We start from the raw sequence: 24,190 nt of genomic DNA on the forward strand, positions 1-24,190 counted from the left end.
GCTTGGTGTACGATGTACGAAACACGATTCGACCAGGGCAGACAGACGCCTGGCTGGAGGAGGTGGTTTGGAATAAGTTTCAGCCCACAGGGCACACGATCAGCACTTGGCGAATTCCCAATTGGGACTCGGAATGGACAACACTCCAACAGGTCCCAAGACGTGAGGCGTAGAGGTGAGGTCGAGTGAGTCCCGTGTGAAGTCATCAACAAGGCAGGCCAGCCACTGCTTTGCGGAAGGCGGCGATCGGCCTCGTCGGCAAAGGGTTGGACGAGCAACAAGGCGGCGGCGGCGGCGAAATGAAGCCGGGTAGCGCCAATGCGGGCTTGAGGGGCGGCACATGAAAAGTGAGGCTGTCGTCGCCGTCAGGAACAAGCTCAGCCCACCCAATCAATCAGCCCCATGCCGTGCCGGGTCTTGCGGTCAAGGAGAGCGGCGAGCCAATTGGAGAGTTGGCGTGTTTGTCTTTTTTGCTTTCACCCGGCCACGAGGCGGTGGATGAGATGGGAAGAGGCAAAGTTTGTCGCTGCGGGCGGTGTTTGCTTGGGGGAAGAGGCTGGTCGCTCACCTTGTTCTGGCGTTGCGCGTGGCGACGGAGGGCGGTCCTCTCGCAGGCGGCGGAAAGGAAAGGCGGCTCGCATCGTCGACAAGGAGGAAGCGGCTCGGTTGATGGTTTTCCAGGGCTGAGAGGAGGAGGACGGAGGAGGAGGAGGGCTGGATGTTCTTTTTTTTGTGATGGTGTCCCTTGTGGGACGGGGGACGACTCAAGGAACACAACCAGGTCTCACTATCTGAGGACCAGGTCTATGATGCCTGGCGCTGCCTACCAGCCTGGGCTGTGCATGGCGTGCGTGCAAGTGCCAACATACATGGCCTCTTCGCTGCGGGCATCCCACACCCAAGGAGGCGTGCATGGGGCGCACGCGTCGTGAACCCAGACGATGATGCTTGGCGGGCTGCTTAACCCTGCTCGCATCTTCTTCCCAGTACAGGGCAGTGCGTACAACCATCACTTTTTGCGTGAAGCCGTCGGTTTACTCACCCTGGTGGCGTCGACGCACACACTCACACACACGCACGCACGCACGCACACACAGATGGGTGGTGGTGGGCGTTTTGATACGATACGAGCCGCCATCTGTGCTGCGAGGTGACACAGCGAGAGAGCCCCTTTCCCTCTCCATTGCAAGGGGAGGAAGGAAAGGGCCTAAGGTGAGGTATCACCGGTCGGTCGGACCGCCCGTTCCCTCCACACCGTACGTATGTGCTTGATGTACCGAATTCGCCTCCGGCATGCACGCTCCCACCCCTCCGCCCATTCCGCGGGCCGTGCTGCTGCTGCTGCTACTACTACAACCGCTGCCGTGTGGCAGCCCGACCGAGTGCTTGGTACGAGTTAGCTCATCCAGCGGTCTGGGGTGATGCAGCCGCAGGTGTGTCGATGGTGTGTTTCTTGTACGAAGTAGCTGGCTAGTCGCGTTATCCATGGCGTCGCCCAGGCGTTTTGCTCGTTGGTAATGGACAGGGAGTTCAGGGACAAGGTGGGCTTTCCTTTCCTCGCTTGTTAGTTTAGCCCTCCGCCTCCCTCCCTCCCAAATTTACCACGTTTTGCGGTCGGCAAGGCGAAGGTTGCCCTACCGACTTGACTGGTGAGCTTTTCTTCCTGGGTCTCCAGCTTGGCGGCGATAGTGGGTTAGCCCTCTTCCCAACATCGCCGCAGTGGCATGTCTCTGACGGCACATCGTGAATGTGGGACGGGAAGAGGACGACCATTCGGTGCGACAGAGAGCTCGACGATCAGACATGGGTGAGGGGACAGCCGCCAGGCAGGCGAGCACCAACGTTTGTTGTTTCCCGGAGGGGGCAGCGGCCGGGCCGGCGGCATGCACGCCGTCAACGACGCCGCCGTGGGTATAAGTACGCCGATGCAGGCCCCCCCCTGGCTACACCGAGACCGCTCTCGTCCCAGAGCATTCCCGTCTTCCCTCACCTTCGCATTAATCGATTCTCACTGCCTCGTCTTTCGTCTCTTGCTTGTCATAGCTCCATGACACTTTCGTACCGTCCATCTGCGGCCCCAGACTCCAGCACCCCGCCCGCCGACTTACACGCAGCAATGGCCCCGTCCAGCAGCTCCCAGACCGGCGCCGTATACCGAGATCTGATACAGAGTACGTGCCACAGCCCGCCCAATTGCATGAGACAGGCATTGGAAAGTCTTGTACTAAAGAAAAATCTCGCGTTCAGGCAACTGCCAGACGTACTTGGGGCCGCGCGTCGAGTTCGACGTCGTGTCCCAGCTCGACGCCACGGGAACGCTCTGGACGGTCCACGTCCTGCGGCTCCGCGGCGGCGGGAAGCGGCGCGCCTCCGTGCTGAGCGGATCGGCCGGGACGCTCGAGGCCGCGCTCGAGGAGCTGCACAAGAAGTCGGCGCAGGCCGTCGACCAGCACGTCGCGCGCAATGGCTTCGGCGCCGCCAAGTCGGCGTCGAAGCGCAGCAGCAAGAAGACGCTGTCTTCGAAGCGCACATCGAGAAGCTCGCGCGCTCGACACGGGCTCCGGGACCTCGATGACGACTCCGACTCGGGGTCTGACAGCGACGCGAGCACCGAAAGCGTCTGCTCGAGCTGGGAATCCGGCTCCGAGGCGAGCTCGGGATCCTCTGGCTCCGACTCCCTTATCGATGGGCCGTCACCACCCGGTCCCAAGCCCTGGGCACATGTCGATGTTAGACCAGGCTGGCCTTTGCAACAACACGGGATGCGCCAGAATCCACACATGCACTCTATGCACTCGCGACATGTTGGCCCCTCGCCATGGTCAGCGAACAAGGTCCCTCCTATGCCTACTCCTGGCTTCAATGCGGGTGCCTGCCCACCGCCGCCGCTCACGGTGACGCAAACGAAGCCGACGCCCGGTGGCATGGGCTTCCCTCGACAGGGGGGTATGCCGATGCCGCCACCCATTCCAAGCCAGTTTGGACACCAGCAGCAGCAGCAGCAGCAGAACAAACCTCCGCAGGGGATTGTCCCGCAGGGAATGCGTCAACGGCGATCGCCTGTTTTCCCCGTTGGCCCCCCGACGTACATGCCCAAGTCGTACGCCGGCCAAGCACCTCCGCCGCCGCCACCCGCGAGCAGCAGGCCAACGCCGACGACATCACAGACGTTGGGCGAAAAGACCACAGTGCTGCTGACCATCTCCTGGGGCCGCCATGGCACCGCCTCGTTCATCAATCAGTGCGAGCTCAGCGTGAGCGCCCTCCGGAAGATGACCCGGGAGCTCCTCCGCCTCAAGTCCGATTCCTTCCCCGAGCACCCGGAATTCTGGCCGCCGCCCAAGGACGAGCTCGACAAGCTCGACGTGGAAATCACCAAGATTCTGCTCGGCAGCCAGGTGTACCACGTCGGATCAACTGCTCAGGATGACATGTCCGTGCTGTTGAGCTTGCCTAGCCCCTCAAAGTCCGGGTCGGCATCCGACGTTCCACACGTCTTCGTGGAAGTGGCCGAATCTGAACCGGCCATTATTCTCGTTGACTAGATCATGTCAAGTGCTCGGGAGTTTGGAAGTGGCAAAAAGCTGTCGTAGTCGGGCTTCCGAGTTAGGGGGCTGGGCTGTCTGCTGGCTGTTGCCGAGCCCCCCTTTTCCGTTTCACGACCGAGTTTTGGGCCGTGCTTCTGCCGGTGTAACTGGCGTCGTTTAGGATGAGGTTAAGTGGTGTGGATACACCTGGATTCCTTATACGGATTGGCTTTTGTTTCCCGTCGTATGTTGTTCGCTGAACGCCCTGGTCGTACGGGAGGCGAACCCGTATTCCTCCGTATTACTCTGTAGTCTGCTTCAGGGTGAGGATGGACCATGAATTGCTCGGGGTTCTCCTTACATCTAGTTTGTTGCGTTCAATGCCCCCAGGTTTCTGCGTTATATCCCAGGTGTCAGAAATCAGGTGAGCGTACGTTCCACACGGAACGTTCCAACCCACCACAAATTGAGTCAAACCGTTACCGAGGACGTGAGCGAGCGGCATGCAAGTCCCATCCCTTCCCTTCCAGACCACCACCAACCGGGGGACCCCCACCCCGCCTGTGCAGAATGTGCAGAATCTTTCAACTGAATGTCTCTCGGTTCAGCCGACCCCGGATCTGCGCAAGGCAACATGGGCTTGCTTGCTGCCCCCAACACCCTCACATTGTGTTATGTGTGTGTGTGTGGCTTGTCGACTCGATGCCGTGCTGCATGACGGGACACGGGTGGCGTTTGGCACATGGCAGGTGGGCTTATGAGAGGTGAGCGCGCCGGCCGCCGGCGGGTCGACAAGGATGCCTGCCTGCCTGCCTGCCTACCTACCTTTGTTGTTGTTGTTGTCATGGCCCTGGTCGTCGGTTGAGGCTTTTGGTTGCCGCCCATGCCTGCATCGGGTATGCATATGCGGCGGAACGCCGCCGCCCCAAGTCGCTGAGTGTCACGCAAGGAGAAAGAGGGTTGGGGAGGGAGGGGAACATTGGGTATATTACTGTGCGCCCCATGTACAAAGTGCAATGTATGCGGTCGAAACTCTCTTGGGTCGGAAGTGGTACGACTAGCCGACGTGCCACAGGAGCGGCTTACATGAATCGGGCATGAAGTCGTTGCTCCCGGGCGGGCGGTCAAGCTTCAGTCCCATGCCGTCACACCTTAGGCCAGGGAGGGAGGGCCGACGGTTTGTGGCTGAATTGAGGTTCCCGCCGAGTTTGGGGTCCGAATCGAAAAAAAGACTTTGATCACTTGCATGGCAGGCAAGTCGTCTAAACACTGCGCAAGCGCCGTGCAACGGCACGCATGCCGAGTCCCGGGCGATGGTTGTGGTGCACAAATATGCAGCCGCATCAGCAACCAATACAAAGACTACATGAATGTGCAGCAGCATATTGGGAATGCCCCTCCCTCCCTCCTTGCTGCTTATTTAAACGAGGGAAGAGACGACTATTGTACTTCGTACTCTGGGCCACCGAATCCTCGGGAGAAAGGGGGCTTGTTCTCTCGTGCGGCACGCCCCCGGACGACTTTGAAGCAGCGGACGACGGCCATCGAGACAACAACAGACAGAGGTGGGGTCCACCGCGCCGGGCGCCGACATGTGTACGTGCCAACATTCGCGACGAGAACGCACGTACATAGGACGGCGTGGCTGTGAACGAATTGCTGTCGTCGAGAGTTCCGACTTGGCTGCGAGTCGGGCAGGAAGACGCGAATTCGAGTATGACGACGATAATTTCAACGACAAAAGAGGGCTTCTCCTGCGAGAAAGCGGCTTGGCATTGTATAAGTTGCCTCGTCAGACGCTCAATGACTTGTCGGAAATCTCCGTGTCGAGATAGACGATCCACCGCGCGGCGATCGATTGTCCTGACGTCGTCGATGGCGAGGCTGATGGGGCCTGATGTTCCGGCACGTTTCGCAAACTGCCCCGATGCGAGATCTGTCATGTGCGTAAAAAGTGACGGCGAAGCGCCACTGGCGAGGAGACAGTCTGCGCAGCGAGAGCCTGCATACGACGCAGTCCTTGGAAATCTCAAGTGTTCTTCCGCTGCTTGGCCCCGTCCTGCAAGGCCCCGAACGCCTTGCCCACCTGGGCGTAGCTATCATACAGCAAGACTGCCTTCCATCAGAAAACAACACGAAAGTGCCCGTTTCAAGGGATGCCACTCACCAAGGGGAACTACTGCCCACGGCATATTGAACCCCACGTAGTAGACCCAATAGTAGAGGAACTCGGGTCGGCTGTAGGAGACACCGGCGAAGCGCTGCTCCGCCCAATTGGTCGCGTAGTAGAGCGCAACACCGTATAAGTGCGCAGTGCAGATGATGGCTTGATTGACGTGACGCGAGGACGAGCCGACCAGAATGGAGATGGTGGTGAGCAGGCACAGGGGTCCCCAGGCAAACTGATGGGAGAGACAAAGGTGCGTGAGAAAGAGTTTGGATAATTCAATGAGTCCTTCGACACTCAACTTACTACGGTGATGGTCTCGACACAGACGGTGAAGACGTCCGAGGTGAGGTAGCGCGAGTCGGACAAGGCGTACTCCTTCCACAAGTGAGCGAATGGTGTTTGTAGCCCTGCTATCCTTGTGCGGTTGTAGATGTAGTATCCTAAGGTTTTCGGGGCCAGTCAGACCGAGTATGGGCGAAGTCGGAGCCTGACATGCGGTGCAGCCACATTCCTACCTTCAAAGCAGACGTGTAAGAAGCAGCCTATCACGATGCGACGTCAGCCTCATGGAAAGCCCCGGTGCCGGCGCAATTGCGACGGGGGATAGTAGTATCAGTCAGGCACGCGGGACGTCCGACTCGAGGACATTGCACACGTACAGACGGAGAACCACGCCGCGGCGAAGCGGTCTATGAAACGCGGGGCATGACTGCTCCTGCACGCCTGACGGTATGCGACGGTGGCGATGGCGCCGATGACGGCCACGAACAAGGGCGCCTGGCGCAACCGTGGCGCGTCATCCGGCGCCCAGCCAGGAATCGCGACGCCCGGAGGGTAATACGGGTGCTGGTGCACCCGGGAAGCAGCGCCAGCCTCCATGCCGGGCGGGTTGATGAAGCACAGAGCGAAAAGGGGGTGGGAGGGTGTGAAGGAGAACGGAGTGGCTACAGAAGAATCAAGGTGTTGCGCAATGCACAGCGAAGCGAGTGGTAGTCACGGCCTCGCTCGGCCACTTCCACAGGGGGATGGATGCCGTCCGGGAAGGCGGCCCGGGATGACTTGAGAATTTGGCAATGGGGAATCGGAGCTGCTGGGCGGAAGGCAGCATCCAGGCGGCAGGAGTGACCAGCCAAGCGGGACGGTACGAGAAACGGCGCGGCACGGCACGCCAACCCTGGCGCCGGGCCCCACTGTGGAGATCAGCAGCCGTTGAGTCGTTGACATTGCCGTTCCGGGCATGTTCAACTTGGCTTGAGTCTTTAACGGTTGACTCGGCGAGTATGTTCTACCCACTTCTGGCTGGCTGGGAGGCCAGTTCCTCGCAGGCACTATATGTGTGCTAATAGTCTCGAAGTCCAGCTACATGATAGATATTAGAAGATGATGACGCGCATTCATGGGCATTCGCACGCAAGCTCACTTCAACCCGTCAGCCATAAAGGCGACATGAGTGTGTGAACTTGAAAACAAAGAGCACTTAGTCCTTCCCATGCGCCAGTCTTGGCCAAATTTAAAAGAGCATGCCAAATCTTTAATTGGCTTATGCACCGGACCCAACCCGCCCCGTCCCCGTGGTATCTCTGCGCGTACATAAATACATCCCTGTCGATAACGTGAAGCCTCCCAACTGCGAATCTCCGATTCCAGTATCCGTCCAATACCGGAAAAAAACCGCGGCTCCATCTTGCAATTCATCTCGTTCTCTTAAAATATGTGTCGACCGCGGCGTGACACCGAAGCTGGATCTAGAAACCCAGCTGACGGCGACCATAAACTGACTCCAACAAAGAGCAACTCAGACTGAAAAAGTCAAGATTTAGACTAAGAGTCATGGAAGCTGTGCAGCCCCTTGGCAATGTTGTCGAGCATGAGCCAGAAGTCGATGCCGTTGACATTCAGTATCCCCTGAACTGGCGGGGGTTCCTCGTCGGCCGCGGCCTCCGGCGGAGGGGGCTTGTTCGGTACCGTCGCCGGGGATGGAGGCGGCTTCTTCTGTGTCGAGTTTTGGCCCGAGGGCTGAGGCGAGCTTGCCTTGGGAGCTGAGCTGCCGCCTGGGAGTGGGACAATCGGTACGCCGTCCTGGCTCTGCGGTGAGCGACCGGCAAGGTCTTTGCCCGCGTCTTCACCAACAGTTGGCTGTATTTTTGTCAGCCGAGTCTCGAGGCGCAAGCACCGCGGGAACATCCTGTACGCACCTGAATTGGCGACGCCGAGGCGGCAGCCGCGATGAGAGTGAGGAAGCTGAATCTCATCTTTTCGGCAAATCTGGACGATGAGAGTGCCTTGGTTGCAGGAGCGACGCGAATATGACAGAGCCTCTCCGGAGACAATCGCGCGTTGTTGGCCCATCCTGTTTATGTAGGCTGGGCCGTCTTCAGATCGCGCTCGGCTGGAACGCAGAGGTAGAGTGTCGCGCGAAACAAAAGGTGCTGGGTGTCTCATCTTGGTGGTTAAGTGGCAGAGGACGCTTCATTCCAGGTGCGCGTCAGTGACCGAAAGCTGCAGGCCGCTCACGGCGCTACAGAACGGACGCGTAAAAGTTTCACTGACAGGACGGTCGCGAAAATATTCTTGCTTCAAGATTCAGTCTATTACACGGGCTCTGTGGCTAATTGAGCCTTTGCAAGCGATGGCGTTGAGATTGACCAGACGCCATTTTGAGTGAGCCTGGTACAGACAGTTGACATGGGCATGCCCTTGGTGCGGCAAAGGCACACAAATGTCAGAGCCGCAAACTGGCATGCAACTGCCAACATGTTAATAGGTCTGACGCGCTTGCGCGCTTCCATGTGCGTCCACGCGGCGGCGCCAGCCTCCGACTTAACTGCCAATCCACCAGCTGCCGACTACCTTTCGGATATGGACTACTGCGCTGATCCTTCCCTCCGAGAATCTGTCTGCGGAGCCGTCGTTCCCCTGTTTGCGGGGAAATGCATGTTTTGTGCATTGAAGCCTCTTGACGGCGCCGGAGCCGAATCACGGCGACATCCGAGGGAAGGATCTGGCGTCGTTAGCCTGGACACACAGTCCATGTCAATGCTCTCCGGCCCGTTGCGCCCGTCTGAGAAAGCCGCGGCGCTATTGGAGTTGTCGATAATGGTCGTCGCTTACATTTCCGAACCGGGCACTGACAAGCATGAGCGACGCACGTTGACGTCGAGCTGGTTATGCCATCTCGGTCTCGCTCCCAGCCGGCAAGGAATGGTTCGCCGACAATTGTGCCATCGTGATGAGCGCTAAGGTCTTTGTCCTCTGGCTAAGTGAAGCGAGACTCATGTCGCTCTTCCAGACTCCAGAGTCCAGACAGTGGACTACTACATATGGCTACCAATCAAACACTATCGATTCATCATACGTAGTTCTTGTGCATCTCCAATTCTCGAGCGCCACTGGGGCTTCGCGGGTCCGGCAATGTCACTCAGTCCACCCACGTGGTGGACAACTCGTCGGTAGTACGAGCAGTTTGACTGAAACCCCCATGCGGCTCCCCGAGCCGTTCGGCTGAACCTCGTCACCGAGGCGCAGATTCGGCCTGGTCTGGCGACGGGGGCAGCCTAGGGAGCCTTGCCCAACAAAACCACTCCACAGAGCGGAGCTGATGAACGTGCAGCTTATAATTAACGTAAGTTTTCGGCAGCGCGCCGAACCTCGTTACCGGCGGGGTGTGCTGACGGGCACATGGGCTTGGCTGCTACGCTGACAGGTCCAGCGAGGGACGCCCGCACGGATGAATCGGCAACGTTCGACGCAAGGGCAGGGCTTTGCCAACCAAGAGGCCAGGTCCAGGCTCTCTCATGAACTTCCAGTAAACACTTTTGCAGAAACAACCAGGCAGGCAAGGTCAGCTTCTGCGAGGGCGCCGGATGCCGCCACGGGAGTGTCCCATTTCAGGCAGGTCAGCCGCGCGCAGGCCGGTACTGATAGCTATCTCGGTGCCTACGTTGCCCTTGCGGGAACAATCGGCCAGCTCTCCAACCCCTCTTTACTGGGCGGCTTTCTCCAGCAGCCCGCGCCGCCCCCATCGGCGGGTGGTGGGTGGGAACTTTTTCCAGAGGCAGCGCCACCGATCTGCAGGAACCAGGAAGCGATCCCCAGTGCGTGTGGGGAGCGGCGGCGGCGCGGAGATGGCCGTGTCGCTCGCTTACAGGGCACTAACACTCGTGGGAGCGTCAAAACAGAGAGAGATAAGACTGAGAATGACACTCTCGCTTAGTATGTATGTGCGTACGGGGTAGTTGCACGGACGAAAACAATAAAACTCGCTAGCCCCTGCCGCCAGGCTGTCCTTCCTCGAAACCGTGCCGTCGGAAGGTGTCCCATAGCCCCAACACACTGCAGCAGCGAATTGCAGGGTCGGCATCATGTTTAGGTCTCTCGTTGTCGTCGCAGCAGGGCTCGTCGCCCTCGCCGCGCCTGGTGTTGTTGGTTGCGGCGAGGACTCATGCTATGGTCCTACGAACAAGGTTGAGCATGTCCGCCAGGTCAAGCGCATGCAGCCTGGTGCGCCCGGTGCCGCGTACGGACCCAAGGGCCCCTTGGAATGGGGTCAGGTCAACTTTCTTCATACGGTATGTCATTGTGGCAGCCGTGATCTGCAACTGCCGGTCGTCTTCTTTGCTCGCTGCTAACCTCGTCTGCAGACCGACACTCATGGCTGGCTCGAGGGTCACCTGAAGGAGCAAAACTATGGCGCGGATTGGGGCGACTTTGTAACCTTTAGCCGCCGCATGAAGCAGACGGCTGGGAACATGGGCGTCGATCTCCTCATCGTCGACACTGGCGACCTCCACGACGGCAATGGTGTCTCAGACGCCACGACACCAGACGGCACCAAGTCCATGCCCATCTTCACCGAGATTGACTACGATCTCCTGACGATTGGTGCGTGTTCCAGCACTAAATACCGAGTGGATTATTCGCTAAAAGAGACCAGGGAACCACGAGCTCTACGTGAGCGAGGTTGCGTACCAAATGTTCAACGAGTATGCGCGCAAATGGGGAGACAAGTATGTCACGTCCAACGTCAAGGTGCTGAACCAGACCACGGGCAAGTACGAGTACGTGGGCGCCACCCACCGCTACTTTACGACGCCAAAGGGCCTTCGCGTCATGGCCTTTGGTGTTCTCTTTGACTTTACCGGTACGTCCTAGCCTATTATTATTGGGTGTTGTCGTCGGCTAACACGGAGATGGCCAGGCAACTCGAATGCTTCTCAGGTGCTCAAGGCAAAGGACATGGTCAAGGAGAGCTGGTTCACCGAGGCTCTCGCCAGCAAGAAGCCCGTTGATATGTTTGTTCTATTCGGCCACAACCCCGTCCGCCAGACCGACTACGCCAGCACCTTCCAGATCGTCTTCGATGCCATCCGCGGCGTGCACGCCAAGACGCCCGTCCAGATCTTCGGCGGCCACAGCCACATCCGCGACTTCTCCGTCTACGACGACTCCTCCGTCGCCATCGAGTCCGGCCGGTACTGCGAGACGCTCGGCTGGATGTCCATGTCGGGCTTCGACTCGTCCAACAGCGGCTTCAAGGGGGTCAAGAACCCGCACGGCGTCAAGAACCCCTCGCGGCCGGCCAAGACCGGTTCCAAGTCGCCGTTTGTCTACTCGCGCCGCTACCTGGACTGGAACCGCAAGACCTTCGTCTACCACTCCAAGGTTGACGAGGACAAGTTTGACTACCACTCCGGCGAGCGCGTCACGGGCGACATTGGCAAGGTGCGCGACGAGCTGAAGCTCGGTGATGTCTATGGATGCGCTCCGCAGGATTGGTGCATGAGCTGCGCGCCGTTCACGGACAAGAAGAACATCTTCCCCGGAGTCATCTACCCTGCCGTCTCCGCGATTGTCCTCAACAAGACACGCGCCGACAAGTCGCGCATCATCCTCGGCAACACCGGTGCCATCCGCTTCGACCTGCACAAGGGCCCCTTCACGTACGACGACAACTTTATCGTGGCGCCATTCCGCGATGTGTTTCTCTACATTCCCGACGTACCCTTTGACAAGGCCTCGAAGGTTATCGACCAGTAAGCTTCGCCTGCATGCGGAGGGAATGAGCTTTAATGTGGCTGACACGGTCCATCTAGGCTCAACAAGGGCCCCGTGAGCAAGCGAGACCTCGTCTCCATGCCCGTCCCGCAAGACGAGTGCACAGATCCTACGCTTGGATACATGAGCCGCCGCGACCTTCGTGAGACGCGTGGAGTTGTCCGACGTCAGGAGACAGTCGTGCCCGGCTATGTGACCAAGGACGACTGGGGCACTGATGGTAGGAGAAACTCACTTGATCGCGAGCGGGCCTAAAACGGTAACTGACATGCCGTAGGCGATGATACGGAGCACTCCGAGATCCCCAACTACTCCATCCCGCCTTACTGGGAGGCTCGCGCGTCATTCCCCAAGGACGGGAGCAACCCTGACAAGGTTGACCTCATCTTCTTCGACTTGTATGCGCACTCCACCCACTCCAAGCAGTACCAAAGGCTAACGAGCTGCTGCAGCATTGAGACGAACGTTCTCAACGACCTTGGCGCTGGATATACAAAGGACATGGTCAAATGCTATATTGACTGCAGCTTCACGTCTCAAGGTATGGACCCCTCCGAGATCTCATTGTTATCGGCATGAGCCAACTAACGTGGCCCCAGACTTTATGCTGCCGTACGCAAAGCTGGCGTGGCAGGAGAACAAGGACAACTGCCCAGTTGTTTAAATGCTTCGTACACATGTCGGTCTGACGTGGACCAAAGTATGACGCTTGCGGTGATGTTGTGATGGTAGCGAGGCGTTGGTGGTTGAAGTCGAAGCAGTCCAGCGTGGGTATCACGGGAGCTGGCCAAGTACAAGCGTAGCACTGAGAGCGTGATGAGCGTGATTGAATCTTGAAGAGATTGAGTTTGCAGCCGAGACGTTCTATCTTGTCTGGCCAGGATGTTCAACTTTGAGCCGCTGCTCTTACAACACCCTGTCGCTTGTACCTTGTAGCTGCGTGTGGCTGTCGGTGCAGCTGAACGGAACGATTACAGGTGTACAGCATGTCTTCGCTTCCGCAGCAGGTGAATTGAATATTTCTTACTGATAATCTGCGCTCGAGGGGGTATATGTGCTGCCGAAACCACAGCGGGTCTAATAGTACACGTCTCCCTTCATGAGGACCCTCGCTGTCCGCAGCAACTTTGCCGACTCAATCTTCCCGTCGCGGATCACCGTCCCAACATCCAGCTTGCCACTCGGATGCCCCAACGTGAGCGTCACATCCCCGTGCGCATCCGTCGCCACGTCGTTGCCCGCCTCGGCGAGCAGGCCAGCCGCCAGGGTGCCCGGCGTGCGGGCGGACGCGCCGAGGCACAGCGCCAGCGTCAGCGGCATGGCCTTGTGCGCCTGGCCCATGGACATGGCGAGGCAGCGCATGTCCATGCCTGACGGCGTCTCGGCGCGCGGGAACAGCAGCACGATCTTGGGCACACTCTCGGTGTTGGGGTCCAGCCCCATGCGGGAGGCGCCCGCGCGGCGGATCTGCTCCAGGCGGGTCTTGAGCTGCGTGTCGGCCTCGACGGCGGCGGGCGTCAGGGAGGAGGCCTGCGCAGCGTCTAGCCCGAGGCCTGGGGCGCGTGTGGAGACGAAGACGCCTGGGTTGCCGACATCGACGAGCGATGCCGTGACGAGCGTGCCGTCTGGCAGGCGCAGCTCGTCGGTGGGCGAGCCCGTAGGCAGGGCCTTACCCGTCTTTGCGCCGGCGGGGTCCTCGAAGCTCATGGTGATGAGCGAGTGGGTGCCAGGCACTCCGTCCATGGTGTAGTCCCCGTCCGGGCAGTATGCGAGCGGCTGGCCTGCGACCTTGAAGCGCGAGACGATGACCTTGCTGGTATTCGTGTTGAATATGCGCACACAGGCCCACGCATCGCCGCGCTCATCGCGCTCAACATCAGCGGCAAGGCCCTCCGGGATGAGCCCCTGGTCCCACGCCGCGGGGCCAACGATCGAGGACATGTTGCCGCAGTTGCCAGCGAGGTCAAGGGCGCCGTCGCGGATACCCACCTGGACGAACGTGTAGTCGACGTGGACGTCAGGGCGCGAGGGCGGAGACAGCACGACGACCTTGGACGTGGAGGACAGGCCGGAGCCCATGCCGTCGAGCTGCCGGGCGAAGAGCGGGTCCGGGGCGCCCATGGCCGGGGCGAGGACCGAGGGCCAGCGGTGCTCGTGCGCGGGCAGGGCGTCGCGCCGGATGACGAGCCCGTTGGAGGTGCCGCCGCGGACGAACCACGCGGGGAAGCGGCGCTGCGCGTGGGCGCCTGGCGATGAAAGGGGGGGAGAGGTGGATGTAGATGATGTGGAATAGTGGCGGGAGAGAGACGCGGGAGCGCACGTGCTGGCCCTGCTGCATGTCCGCTGGAGGACGCGCCGCGGGCACGCGCGCAAAGCCTGTGCCGCGGCCATGACGGCTCCGGAGGTGCTGGGTATGCGCTGGCCGTTTGGCACGGCAAAGTGTCCCGCGAGAATGCTGGTGTGGTTGATGACAGGAACGTTGAGTAAGGAGCGAAGTCGGCCCCAGTCGGCTCCGGGTCGGCTATCACAATTGTGGGAACGCGGGACCCCTTCAAACGGAGGCTTGTGGTGGGGCGGGGACGGGGCCGGCCCGTTGCCGCCGCCGCTCTCTTCTCCTACAGGCCGGCGCCGGGACCCGGTGACCATCGCCGGGCACGTACGGGGCACTGGCTGGCAACGCCGTGAATCGTGGCCGCGCCGAAGGGTGGGCTGCAACGGACGGGACCACTGAGGTCAGAGTCGTCATATTTCCAGTCCAGATGAAAGCATCCAGCACGACCTTGATCGCCCTCATCTTACGCGGTAAATGAGAGCTTCCCAGGCAGTATTTCGGCCGCCCATCGGGGATGAGGAATCAGGCAGGAATAGCGGTTCATGCGTGCTCATGCAAACGTGCAGATATATCGCTGGGCCGTCATCGCTTGGCGGCACTCAACCTCACACACTCCCTCCGCTGAAGAAAGTTTGCCCCCCCCCCCACCCCCCCGGGGCCCCCGGCAGACCGCCCATTCCCTGCAGTATCCTCCCTCTTGCCTCCGACCTCCGAAGCTCAAACGAACGACTGGACGGAAAGGCGCCCTGTCATGTCCATGCCATGCCAAACAGAGAAGGCCGGCAGGGGGACCAGGCCCCGCCCAGTCCCAGTCCCCCCCCCCCCCCCCCCCCGGGGGGCCGTCCAGCCATCCCACCAGCGCTACGTTTCACCCAGAGACCTAAACGGCGGGACCCCCCAGGGCGGTTACCACTCATTCATTGTTTGGCGCGCTCGCTCCAGCGCGCGTCCATCCATCCATCCACTGGCGACGGCGCATTGTCCCCTGCGTGCCCCCAAAAAGGAAAAATCGGCTGCCAGCCAACCACTGGACTCCCACCAGCAAAGAAAGCCCAGGTCTTGCATCGACGGCAGGGCACCACCACCACCACCACCACCCCCCCTCTGCACCCCCTACAGTTTCCCCCCACCGTAGGCTCGTCAGGGGGATCCAAGGCAGGGACGACGACGATCATAAACGAGAAACACTACGTGACCTATTGCTTGGTGGATGCAAAGCCTGAGTGACGCGCTGAGACGGGCGATTGCCGCTCCTGTGCAAACAAGTGCACCACTGCGCGTAGGTACAGTAACTTGGTTATAAGTGCCGTGCGAGCCGAACTGACTCTGTCACTGCCACTCATCCCATCCGCGTCGACGTTTCACCGTACATACGTACATACTACGCCACCCGCAAGTTGTGCCTCTTTCACGAGAGCCCGTGTCTGCTCACCCATTCATTCACTCACCCATCTGTTCGCGCTCGCTCTGTCACCTGTCTCTCATCGCAACCACCTCTATTCTTTCCTTCACGAACTCAACACAAAGACACCGTCTCCTGTCCCTTTCTGTACTTGTTCAAACTCTCTTCTCAAGGAAAAAAAAAATTATACATCTTTGCCTGCTCCTCCCCCCCGAAGCACCGCTGGAGCAGACCCGCCCCACGAAAACACCAGACACTACAGCCCCGACTTACACCGCAACCACCAGAAAAACTATCACCACCTCCTTCCCATCGTCGCGATGCGCTTCGCCTCGGCCCTCGCCGCCGTCGCGGCACTTGGCTGCTCCCCCCTCGCCGCCGCGCAGGAGCCGCAGCCGAAGCGCGACTACGCAGCCATCATCAAGGCCACCTTCCAGGACAACAAGCCCTGCGGCGCCAACGAGCCCGACTGCCGCAGCCCAGCCCAAGCCGCGCCCTTCCTCGCCAAGTCCTTCACGGACTACGGCCTCACCTGCCCCGCCGAGCAGGCCGCCGTCCTCGCCGTCATCGCCCTCGAGTCGGGCGAATTCCACTACAAGCGGAACATGTTCCCGCCGCCCGGCAAGCCCGGCCAGGGCACCGTCAACATGCAGTCGCCGCTTTACAACCTGCGCTACGCGAAGAGCATCCCCGCGCTGGCCGCCCAGGTCGCCAACGTCACCGAGGAGATGATCAGCGGACTGCCCGCCGTCGAGCTCAACCGCATCCTGGCGCTCGTGCAGGTCGACGACTACAACTTTGGCAGCGGCTCGTGGTTCATGGCTACGCAGTGCCCAAAGAGTGTCCGCAACGTGCTGCGCAAGAACCCGGAGCAGGGTTGGTACGAGTACAACTCCAAGTGCGTGGGGGTCCCTGGCGATGTTTCGACAAGGCTAGAGTACTGGACTCGGGCCAAGGCCGCGTTCCAGCTCAAGTAGAAAAAAAGGATGCCCCGACGACGACTCTCGTTGGAGATTGTTGAGGGATGTAAATAGACTGCTTTCACCATATATGGCTTTTTAAATTGTGCCCAGTGACGGACAGTGGACAGCCCTTTTATTCGTGCATACTCGCCTTTTGCTCTCTCTTTCTCTTTGTCTCTGCTCATCGTGGCCCGAGCTGGCCTTCCTTGCGCCCCCGCGATGCCAGCATTCATGCATCGACCGTGAGTGGGAGCCGGCGGTCTGGACTCGGGACGCGGCTTGTTACAACGTTGTATGCCACCCTCGTCACCAAACCCCCAAAGCTACCGCCAGCCAAACCAAACCAAGCCAAACAAACCAATCGCTCATTCAATTGAAAGACCAATTACCCCTCACAGCAAGCCTCAAACGCTCAGATGCGCTCCCCCCGCTGGTTCTTCTTCCTCCAGAACCTCCTCATCACTCTATCCGCGTACGCCTCGTCCAGGCCCCAATTCCACACCGCGTCGCGGATCCCCTCCTCCATCCGCCCGACGTACTCCTCCCGCGGCGTCCCCTCCGTCACCCTCTGCCTGTCCACGTAGACGAGCGCCCGCACCGGCTCGTCCGCCGCCGCCGCTTCTCCTGTGCCCTCGCCATCGCCATCGCCAGTTCCCTCCAGCGGCGGCGGCGTTGCCCAGCGCAGGTAATCGCAGTGCATCCGCTCGTACGCCCACGGCACCCCCTCGTACCCGTCCAGCCGCGCCTCGTCCTGCGGCGGGAGCAGGTACAGCAACCCGTACACGCCCGCCTTTTTGTTGCTGCTGCTGCTGCTGCTGCTTCCCTCGCCGCCGCTGCCGCCGGGCGAGGGCGTCATGGGCACGACGTTGGCGTACCCCCTCTCGTTGATGATCCACCGCCATCCCTCGAGGAAGCCCAACCCCACGGGCGTCGAGAACGGACACCGCTGCCGCATCTGCGTGGTCGACAGGTTGCTCCCGTACGCAAAGTACAGTATCTCGTGTCGCTTCTCCTGCGTGATGGTCATGACGCTGTCCTGCGACTCTTGGCTGTCGTCTTGCGAGTCCATGTTTCCGGGACGGGACGCTCTCGCGGCGGGGGATGATGCTGGGAAATTGTTGGGCTGATGGATTGTGGCCTGGGGCGCCTGTTCAATTGGCAGAGGGGTAACAGTGCGTGCAGTGAATGTCTGGACGATACTCGTAGGGACGGGCGGAGCTTGGGCAGAAGCAAAGACTCCGTCCAGGCAGCAGCTGCAACCTCCTCTCTACATTCGCTGCATTTGCTGCACTCCAGCCTCATTGCACTTCCCGTAATTGCTCACGTAAGGCAGAGCCGCATATAACAACCTCATCGCGCTGTTACCTCGTCCGAGCCAACATACCTTTTGCATACATACTGCCGACTTTGCACTTTCGTGTACAAGAGACCGGCAGCCTCGATACGGCCAGTGACCCCATCGGCCTGCCAGGCGTGGATGCAGACCATGATCAGATCAGGCACATCTGGTGCTACCACGATGGACAACAATTGCTCATCAACTCGCTTGTCTTTCTATTGTACACTAGCGGCAGTCGTCAAAGTGTCGTCGATTGATTACCTCCCCAATCTTCACCTCAGCGGTCCCGTCGTTGCCGCGTCCTAGCCCTGCGCCGTCATGCCCATGCCCGTGTCCAGCTCCCATGCCATGCCAAATCGCACCAAATCAATGCCGCGCTATTCTCGGCGGTTTCCTCCCCGTCATGTCGTTTCCCCCTCCGTCCGTTGTCTATAGAAAACGATGGCTGGTTCCTGCCCAGGCACCCCATGGTACAGTAAGGAAAGAAGAAAAAAAGTCGGAGAGCTAGGTCAGCTCTGCCTCTAGGTAATGGGCGTCAGGAACGGGTGCAGCATCAGCTCATCGGCACTCGGGCGCAGATTGTGGTCAATCTCAAACGTCTGCCGAAGGAACTCCTGTGCTTCGCTGCTGGCGTGCTCCGGGATTGTCGGCGCGGCCTTCCCACCTCCAATCTTGAAGATGGCTTGGAGCTGGCTGCAGTCGGGGAATGGGTGGTTGCCCGTCATCATCTCCACAACCAGGCATCCGAGGGACCAAATGTCGGCCTTGCGCGTGTAGGACGTCTGCTTGACCACCTCGGGCGCCATCCAGAACACAGATCCCTGAAGAGACGGGCGATGCCGGTTGTTGTTTGCGCCGCTGAGGATGTTTGACGCCTCGAGCTTCTTCGAGATGCCAAAGTCGGAGATCTTGATGGTGCCTTTATTGTCCACCAGGATGTTGGCGCCCTTGATATCGCGGTGAATGATGTCGCGATTGTGTAGGTATGAAAGGCCCGTGAGGATCTGGCGCACAAAGCTTCGCACCAGAGGCTCTGGCAGGGCGCCGTACGAGTTGAGCATGGTCTGGACCGAGCCACCGGGGACGTACTCGAGGAAAATGTTGAGCTTGTCGGCCGACGAGCTGCAGCCCAGGTACTGCACAATGTTGGGGTGTCGCAGCTCCCTCAGAAGGCTTATCTCCCGCTTCAAGGCGTCAATCATGCTCTTCTTGCGGTTGTCGTTCTGGCTGTTGGCACCGGGGGCCGGCGCTTCGACCTGCTTAACGGCAAGCAGCTCGCCCGTCACCGCGTGCAGCGCCAGGTACACGGAGCCGAAGGAGCCTTGGCCGATGAGGGCACCCTTCATCCACTTGTTGTCATCCCATGACTCTCCGGCGAGGAAGCTTTCCAGTTCCTCGTCCGCCTCCTCACCGTCGTCTGTCAAGGCTTGCTGGAGCTCCTGGAAGGAGCCCGATCCGGTGGAGTGGTCTCCATCGTAATAGCTGGTTCGCATCGTGTTGCCATCAGGATCCGTGATGCTGACCGCTGCACTGTCCGAACCGCTTTCAGTGAACGAGACGTACGACTTGCGGTTTGGCTCGACGGGAGACTCCTCCTGCAAGGTGTCGAGCATCGAAGACGCAATCGAGTCTCTGTTGTATATTTGTGGAAGTCGTCCCTGAGAGTCGCGAGCTCGCACCTTGGCGACGTGAGCAGTGCCACTCAGCCACGAATCGGCAATGGTCGGGATAGGAGGGGCATCCTGGACACTGGAGGCGAAGCTGAGGCTGCTGGCGACGCTCAGGCGGCTGTTAACCTTGCTCAAGCGGGACGAGCGTCGCATAGACAAGCGTGCCGTTCGATCAATGTCCTCGCGAGGGTGGTCCGGGAAATACGACGTCAAGTCGGACGCGATAAGCTCACTTGGCGGCCGCAGTCCACCAAATTGGCGCAGGCCGACCCTCAGACGCTGCGGTACCCGCGCTTCGCTAGTCAGCGGACGCTCCAGTTCCTTGGCCGCTTGCGACAGGTTCCGCTCTCGGTCTTGGAAGGATATAGGGGACAGCGGCTGCTGCAGTTGGTCGTTCCACTTCTCTCCCAGGACTTTTTGCACCTTCAGCTGGCTCCTCTTGTCAACAGTCTCGAGGGCTCGGTTGTGCTTTTGCTGCTCTTCTTCCATAGCAATAGCTGCCGCGCGCTGCAGCTCAGCCTCGCCAGGCTCTCCAGCGGGTACGCGTCTCAGGATGAGGCGATTCCGCTCCGGCCGGCGCTGGTCCTTGATGATGCGCCACAGCTCCGTGTCTCCAAGACGGCGGCACTGGCTTGGATCCGGGTCGATGCCAGCCAGAACCCAGAAGCAGTAGTTGCGCTCATGGTCCTCGCGCAAGGCAAACTTGCGGAGCGTCACGCGCATGACATCCTCGCACGTGTTGCAGTCCGCAATCTTGACAACCTTGGTCACGCCGCCAGTCGAGATGACCCGTATGACCTCTTGGTTTTGTGGCAAGGCCGCCATCAGGGACCCATCCATGCTGGAGTTGTTCCTCGTGTGAGTTGGTACCAGACGGGCGCCATCAGAGCCGCCAGGTACTCTAGACGAGGACGTCGCAGTGGTGCTGCCGCCCGTCAGGTAGCCAGTTCCGGCGGGGAACCGTTGCTGCCGCGCTACTGTGGTGTCAGCGAATGCAACAAAGGAACATGGGAGTAGGGGCCACCATACCGGCATCAATGGGGACGGCCAAGTCGATTTGACGTGAGAAACGCCTGTTTGTGGGAGCAGTGGGAGTCGTCCGTGGATCCGTTCTTGTCGAGTCGACCGAGGTGGAGGGAAAGAGTACGTCAAGTCCGGCAAAGGAGTCCTGCTTTGGGGTCAGCGACACTGCTTTGTTTGCGAGGCCGTGGCGGGGTGGGGGTGGCTCACTCGGTTGCGCTTCTTTTGGTTGGCGTACGCCTTTGTTCTCAGTTTCTTGATGCCGAGAAACAAACGGACGCGGTCGCCAACTTTCTCGATGCCCATCTCTTGAAGCGTCTGCTTGTCAAGCTCCAAAAGGTTCTCGCCATTGATATGGTTCTTTCGGAAGAGCTTCTCGTAGTCGCCGCAGTTGATGCTTCGGAGGTAGTCGCCCACCTTGTCCTCGTCCCAGTTCTTGACAGAGTCGGGGCCATCAGCGTCGGAGAACTCCGACTCTGTCGGGCTGGCGAAAGATTGTGATCCGGACGCCATAAGTGGTACTCGTCGCGAGGTTGGCAGGGCAGAGGGAGGAGCACTGCTGGGGTTGACAGTCCCAGAACCCATGGCCGTTGGAAACGGCGTCTTGGACGCAAGCATGGCCATTTCGAAGTCGGGTGGAGAGTTTTGGCGCACGATGGCTCTCCACACACCGATACGGCGGCCTCGATTGTTCGGGGGACTGTCGAGGGTAGTGTATTAAATAATGTCGCTGCCGCGGCGCTGTTGGAATCGCTTTCGTTCTCGCTAGTGTCGCTCTGCGGGAAAGGTGGATGGGGGGGCAGAGCCGCACGCTCCTCGCTGCAGACTCCTGTCGACTCCGGGATTGGCCCCTACCGAGACTGCGGTCAAGAGCCGTGAGCCCGGTGAGGATGCAGCCGCGATGCCGACGAGGACGTGGACGGTGTGGGTGAGGTCGCGCGGGAGAGGGAGGAGGAGGAGGGAATGGGAAGAAGAAGAGTGGTGAGACGTGGAGGCAAAGCGGCGGCCGGCATGTCGCTCAGGGATCTGGGCCGGAGCCGCTGGTTGGCCAAAGAGCCCCGAGACCAGGCGACACCTCTGACAGACCACCGCACGCGGCGCCCCTCTTTGGGGGGGCGGCGACAGGACAGCCCAGTAGCTCAGGCCCGGGGGCATTCAGTTGAGGCACAGGGCAGTGGAGCGAGGGGCTTCTGGGGGGCGTGCCGCCCGTGGCCGAGCTAGGAGGGAGGTGGGGCACCCCTGAAGGGCCACCGCAGGTACTCTAACCTAGCGGCAACGGCACGCGCTAACCAACTTCTAGGTGCCTTGCCCGTACGCACGGCGTACCTGCGGTATTCAAACTTGAATCGAACGGCCCTCACTACGGTGCGCCGCCAAAGGTAACCTTGGGTACCCCAGGGCTCCTCCGTACGGTTCCAATTAGCACGAACGGAGCGCCTGCGGGCTCGGGTCCCACCTCCACTGACTGCGGTGCGACACGAGCGGGCTCCTTTGTGTCTACGGTTACGGCCGGGTGTTGCCCCCAAACCTCCCGTCCGCTGCTGACGGCGGGCGTCGAATGCCCACGCTTGTTGTTGCTCCCCTGCAATAATATCAAGCAAGTCATCAAGCAGGTGTGCGCTCCTCCAAGTGCATCAGCCATCTGTGTCTGTTGGCCGAGTGCCGTCGGCTCGCGGGAGTTGCAATCGCCTGTTTGTCCCGAGCATGTTTGAGTGGCCGCATACCAGCCAGCCGCGACCGGTTTCGTACAGAGGCGCCGGCCAAAGAGCCGCAGCACATCTCCTGGACTCGAGCAACGGCCTGCTGCTGCTGCTGCTGCTACAATGGCACAATCGCCACTGAGTCGTGGAAATCGGACCGTCTGGATGCAGCAGGATAGAAACGAAATCCCTGGGTGGCAGCATCAACCACACCAGTCAGTCCGCCGCCGCCGCAGTGCCGCCCTATCGAAACATTTTGATGCCACGGCCCCCCTTCACACAGGATGACTCTTTCTGCATGCTCCTTGCTCATCTGTACCACGGCGATGACGCCCTGGCCGTCGCAGTCGGAAGACGCTGCTCGGACAGACAGGCCTCGCACCTCGGCCGTGTCGCATGAAATTCGTCATCAGTGCGGTCTCCTGATGTTTCAGCGGCGCGGCTCCTCGGCTTCAGCCGTGCTCCCGCCGGAGCTCTGGCTCGCTCAGCTCGGGCGGCACATGCTCGCAATCCTTGGTACGAACGGCCCTTGTTATGACCAGAGATGCAATAGTAACAGGATGCAATCGTGCAGATAATACTACCCGGCTCGTGGGCCGTGCCATTTTAGGCACACGACCGAGTGGGAGAACCGGGGATGTCGATTGTCGAGAGCCATCCCCCTGCCCTCTGCCACGTTGGGCTCCTTGTTGTCAGCATCACGTATCGAGCAGCATATCCGGAGCTCCAAGGGCCACCCTTGTCGCGAAACGGCTCGGCTGCCATGTCGTGGTAGGTCCCCGCCCAGGCTGCCCTTCAGATGAAGATATGCATGACGCCAGCAGGAGCAGCAGCACCACAGCAGCAACAGCAGCAGCAGCAGGCCCCGCCGAGCACGATCTGCACGTCGGCGGGCAGCTGGGCAGGGCGCGTGATTCAACTTGAAAACTAGCACGCCCTATGCTCTGGCAGTTGGGTCGTTTCACAATGTCTCTCCGCCGCTGCGCATTACGTAGGTATCTTGCCTCTGCGTTTCGCACCGCGGGATGCCGAGCGGTAAAATGGGAAAATGGGCTCTTGTCCATGTCGTCAACCGCATGCCGTCCACCGTCCACGCCGAAAAGATAGGCCCTCTGGCTAAGACCTACCAAACCACAGCCCTGATGCCTGACTGGCCCCGCGCGCGGGCAGGGACTAGCTTCCCCCCCGTGTGCTCAGGCACGCCCACTGTACTGCGTAGCCCTCTGGCAATGATTCAGTGGCGCAGACGCTGTTGAACAGCCCCCCCTGACCTGCGACCCTAGCGTGTGGCGACTGATGCAGGGTCTTCGTCGATAGGCGGCACGCCACCCAAACTTGAAACCAACGGCGTTTCGACAATGCTGACCGACTTGTCCTCGCCTTCTAAATATTGCGCAGCCAGGCTCTCACCGGGAGAGGAAACAAACCACACAACTTGTTTCCAGGCGAGGCCCAGTGGGACTGCTAGGCGACGTAGGGCGTAGGCTGCGAGTGCCTACATGTGAAGCAGTCGTCGGACGGCGCATTCACCACACCCTATCGCAACGCTCGTCGCTGGGGAACGACCTGACGGAACCAGGCCCGGGCCTCCTCAGTGGGGTGGCTTCTCTATTGTCGACGCGCGGAGCCCAGGTTTGTCTGCCACCTCCTCGGATCCGGGCCCGAGAAGCCACGACGAGCTCCGGGGATGCGTAGGACTGCTCCGGGGGCAACGTGCACTCGACTCGCTTCCCCGCCCGCCGTGACGGAAAGGAGTACCGGAGACCCGATGGCTTCAGCTTTACAATGATGTGTTTATTCTGCAATGCGACTGCGCAATGGCCAGCAGACGGGGCCGCACCACCCAGAAGATAGAGTCAGGCGTCAGCATCCGCCTTCCCCGCGTTGTACGAAGCACCACTGCTCCCGGCTCGGGCTCCCAAGTTGCCCATTGTGTTTGCGGGGATTTCTAATCTGAGAGCGTCCCGCTGTCATCTCGCGACGCCGGGTGCCGCCCCAGGCAGATGCTCGCTGT

General features: G+C 60.2%; 8 protein-coding genes across 8 annotated transcripts; 3 read left to right on the plus strand and 5 right to left on the minus strand.

The window, feature by feature from the left end:
• Positions 1–2,116: 2,116 nt before the first annotated feature.
• PLICBS_000665 (uncharacterized protein) lies at positions 2,117–3,545 on the plus strand (the record flags this gene model as incomplete). Its single annotated transcript, XM_018318311.2, has 2 exons — positions 2,117–2,171; positions 2,248–3,545. 2 exons carry the CDS (start codon positions 2,117–2,119, stop codon positions 3,543–3,545), a joined length of 1,353 nt encoding a protein of 450 aa, XP_018183836.2.
• Positions 3,546–5,556: 2,011 nt separating this feature from the next.
• Positions 5,557–6,576, minus strand: PLICBS_000666 (uncharacterized protein; the record flags this gene model as incomplete). The annotated part of the gene is made up of 5 exons (XM_018318309.1): positions 5,557–5,639; positions 5,695–5,929; positions 6,001–6,137; positions 6,213–6,239; positions 6,357–6,576. The coding sequence occupies 5 exons, from the start codon at positions 6,574–6,576 to the stop codon at positions 5,557–5,559; spliced, it is 702 nt and encodes a 233-aa protein (XP_018183834.1).
• A 942-nt stretch (positions 6,577–7,518) lies between these two features.
• On the minus strand, positions 7,519–7,949 carry PLICBS_000667 (uncharacterized protein; the record flags this gene model as incomplete). The annotated part of the gene is made up of 2 exons (XM_018318306.1): positions 7,519–7,833; positions 7,893–7,949. 2 exons carry the CDS (start codon positions 7,947–7,949, stop codon positions 7,519–7,521), a joined length of 372 nt encoding a protein of 123 aa, XP_018183831.1.
• A 2,109-nt stretch (positions 7,950–10,058) lies between these two features.
• Positions 10,059–12,415, plus strand: PLICBS_000668 (uncharacterized protein; the record flags this gene model as incomplete). The annotated part of the gene is made up of 8 exons (XM_018318305.2): positions 10,059–10,265; positions 10,338–10,578; positions 10,631–10,837; positions 10,895–11,729; positions 11,790–11,971; positions 12,029–12,149; positions 12,204–12,292; positions 12,351–12,415. The coding sequence occupies 8 exons, from the start codon at positions 10,059–10,061 to the stop codon at positions 12,413–12,415; spliced, it is 1,947 nt and encodes a 648-aa protein (XP_018183830.2).
• Positions 12,416–12,828: 413 nt separating this feature from the next.
• Positions 12,829–14,142, minus strand: PLICBS_000669 (uncharacterized protein; the record flags this gene model as incomplete). The annotated part of the gene is made up of 1 exon (XM_018318304.2): positions 12,829–14,142. One exon carries the CDS (start codon positions 14,140–14,142, stop codon positions 12,829–12,831), a length of 1,314 nt encoding a protein of 437 aa, XP_018183829.2.
• A 1,663-nt stretch (positions 14,143–15,805) lies between these two features.
• On the plus strand, positions 15,806–16,462 carry PLICBS_000670 (uncharacterized protein; the record flags this gene model as incomplete). The annotated part of the gene is made up of 1 exon (XM_018318303.2): positions 15,806–16,462. One exon carries the CDS (start codon positions 15,806–15,808, stop codon positions 16,460–16,462), a length of 657 nt encoding a protein of 218 aa, XP_018183828.2.
• Positions 16,463–16,859: 397 nt separating this feature from the next.
• On the minus strand, positions 16,860–17,516 carry PLICBS_000671 (uncharacterized protein; the record flags this gene model as incomplete). Its single annotated transcript, XM_018318302.2, has 1 exon — positions 16,860–17,516. The coding sequence occupies one exon, from the start codon at positions 17,514–17,516 to the stop codon at positions 16,860–16,862; it is 657 nt and encodes a 218-aa protein (XP_018183827.2).
• A 791-nt stretch (positions 17,517–18,307) lies between these two features.
• On the minus strand, positions 18,308–21,100 carry PLICBS_000672 (ATP binding; the record flags this gene model as incomplete). The annotated part of the gene is made up of 3 exons (XM_018318301.2): positions 18,308–20,430; positions 20,486–20,624; positions 20,687–21,100. The coding sequence occupies 3 exons, from the start codon at positions 21,098–21,100 to the stop codon at positions 18,308–18,310; spliced, it is 2,676 nt and encodes an 891-aa protein (XP_018183826.2).
• Positions 21,101–24,190: the final 3,090 nt, after the last annotated feature.

The sequence above is a fragment of the Purpureocillium lilacinum genome, assembly GCF_023168085.1.
Source record: "Purpureocillium lilacinum CBS 284.36 DNA, scaffold_1, whole genome shotgun sequence".
NCBI classification, from domain to species: Eukaryota; Fungi; Ascomycota; class Sordariomycetes; order Hypocreales; family Ophiocordycipitaceae; genus Purpureocillium; species Purpureocillium lilacinum.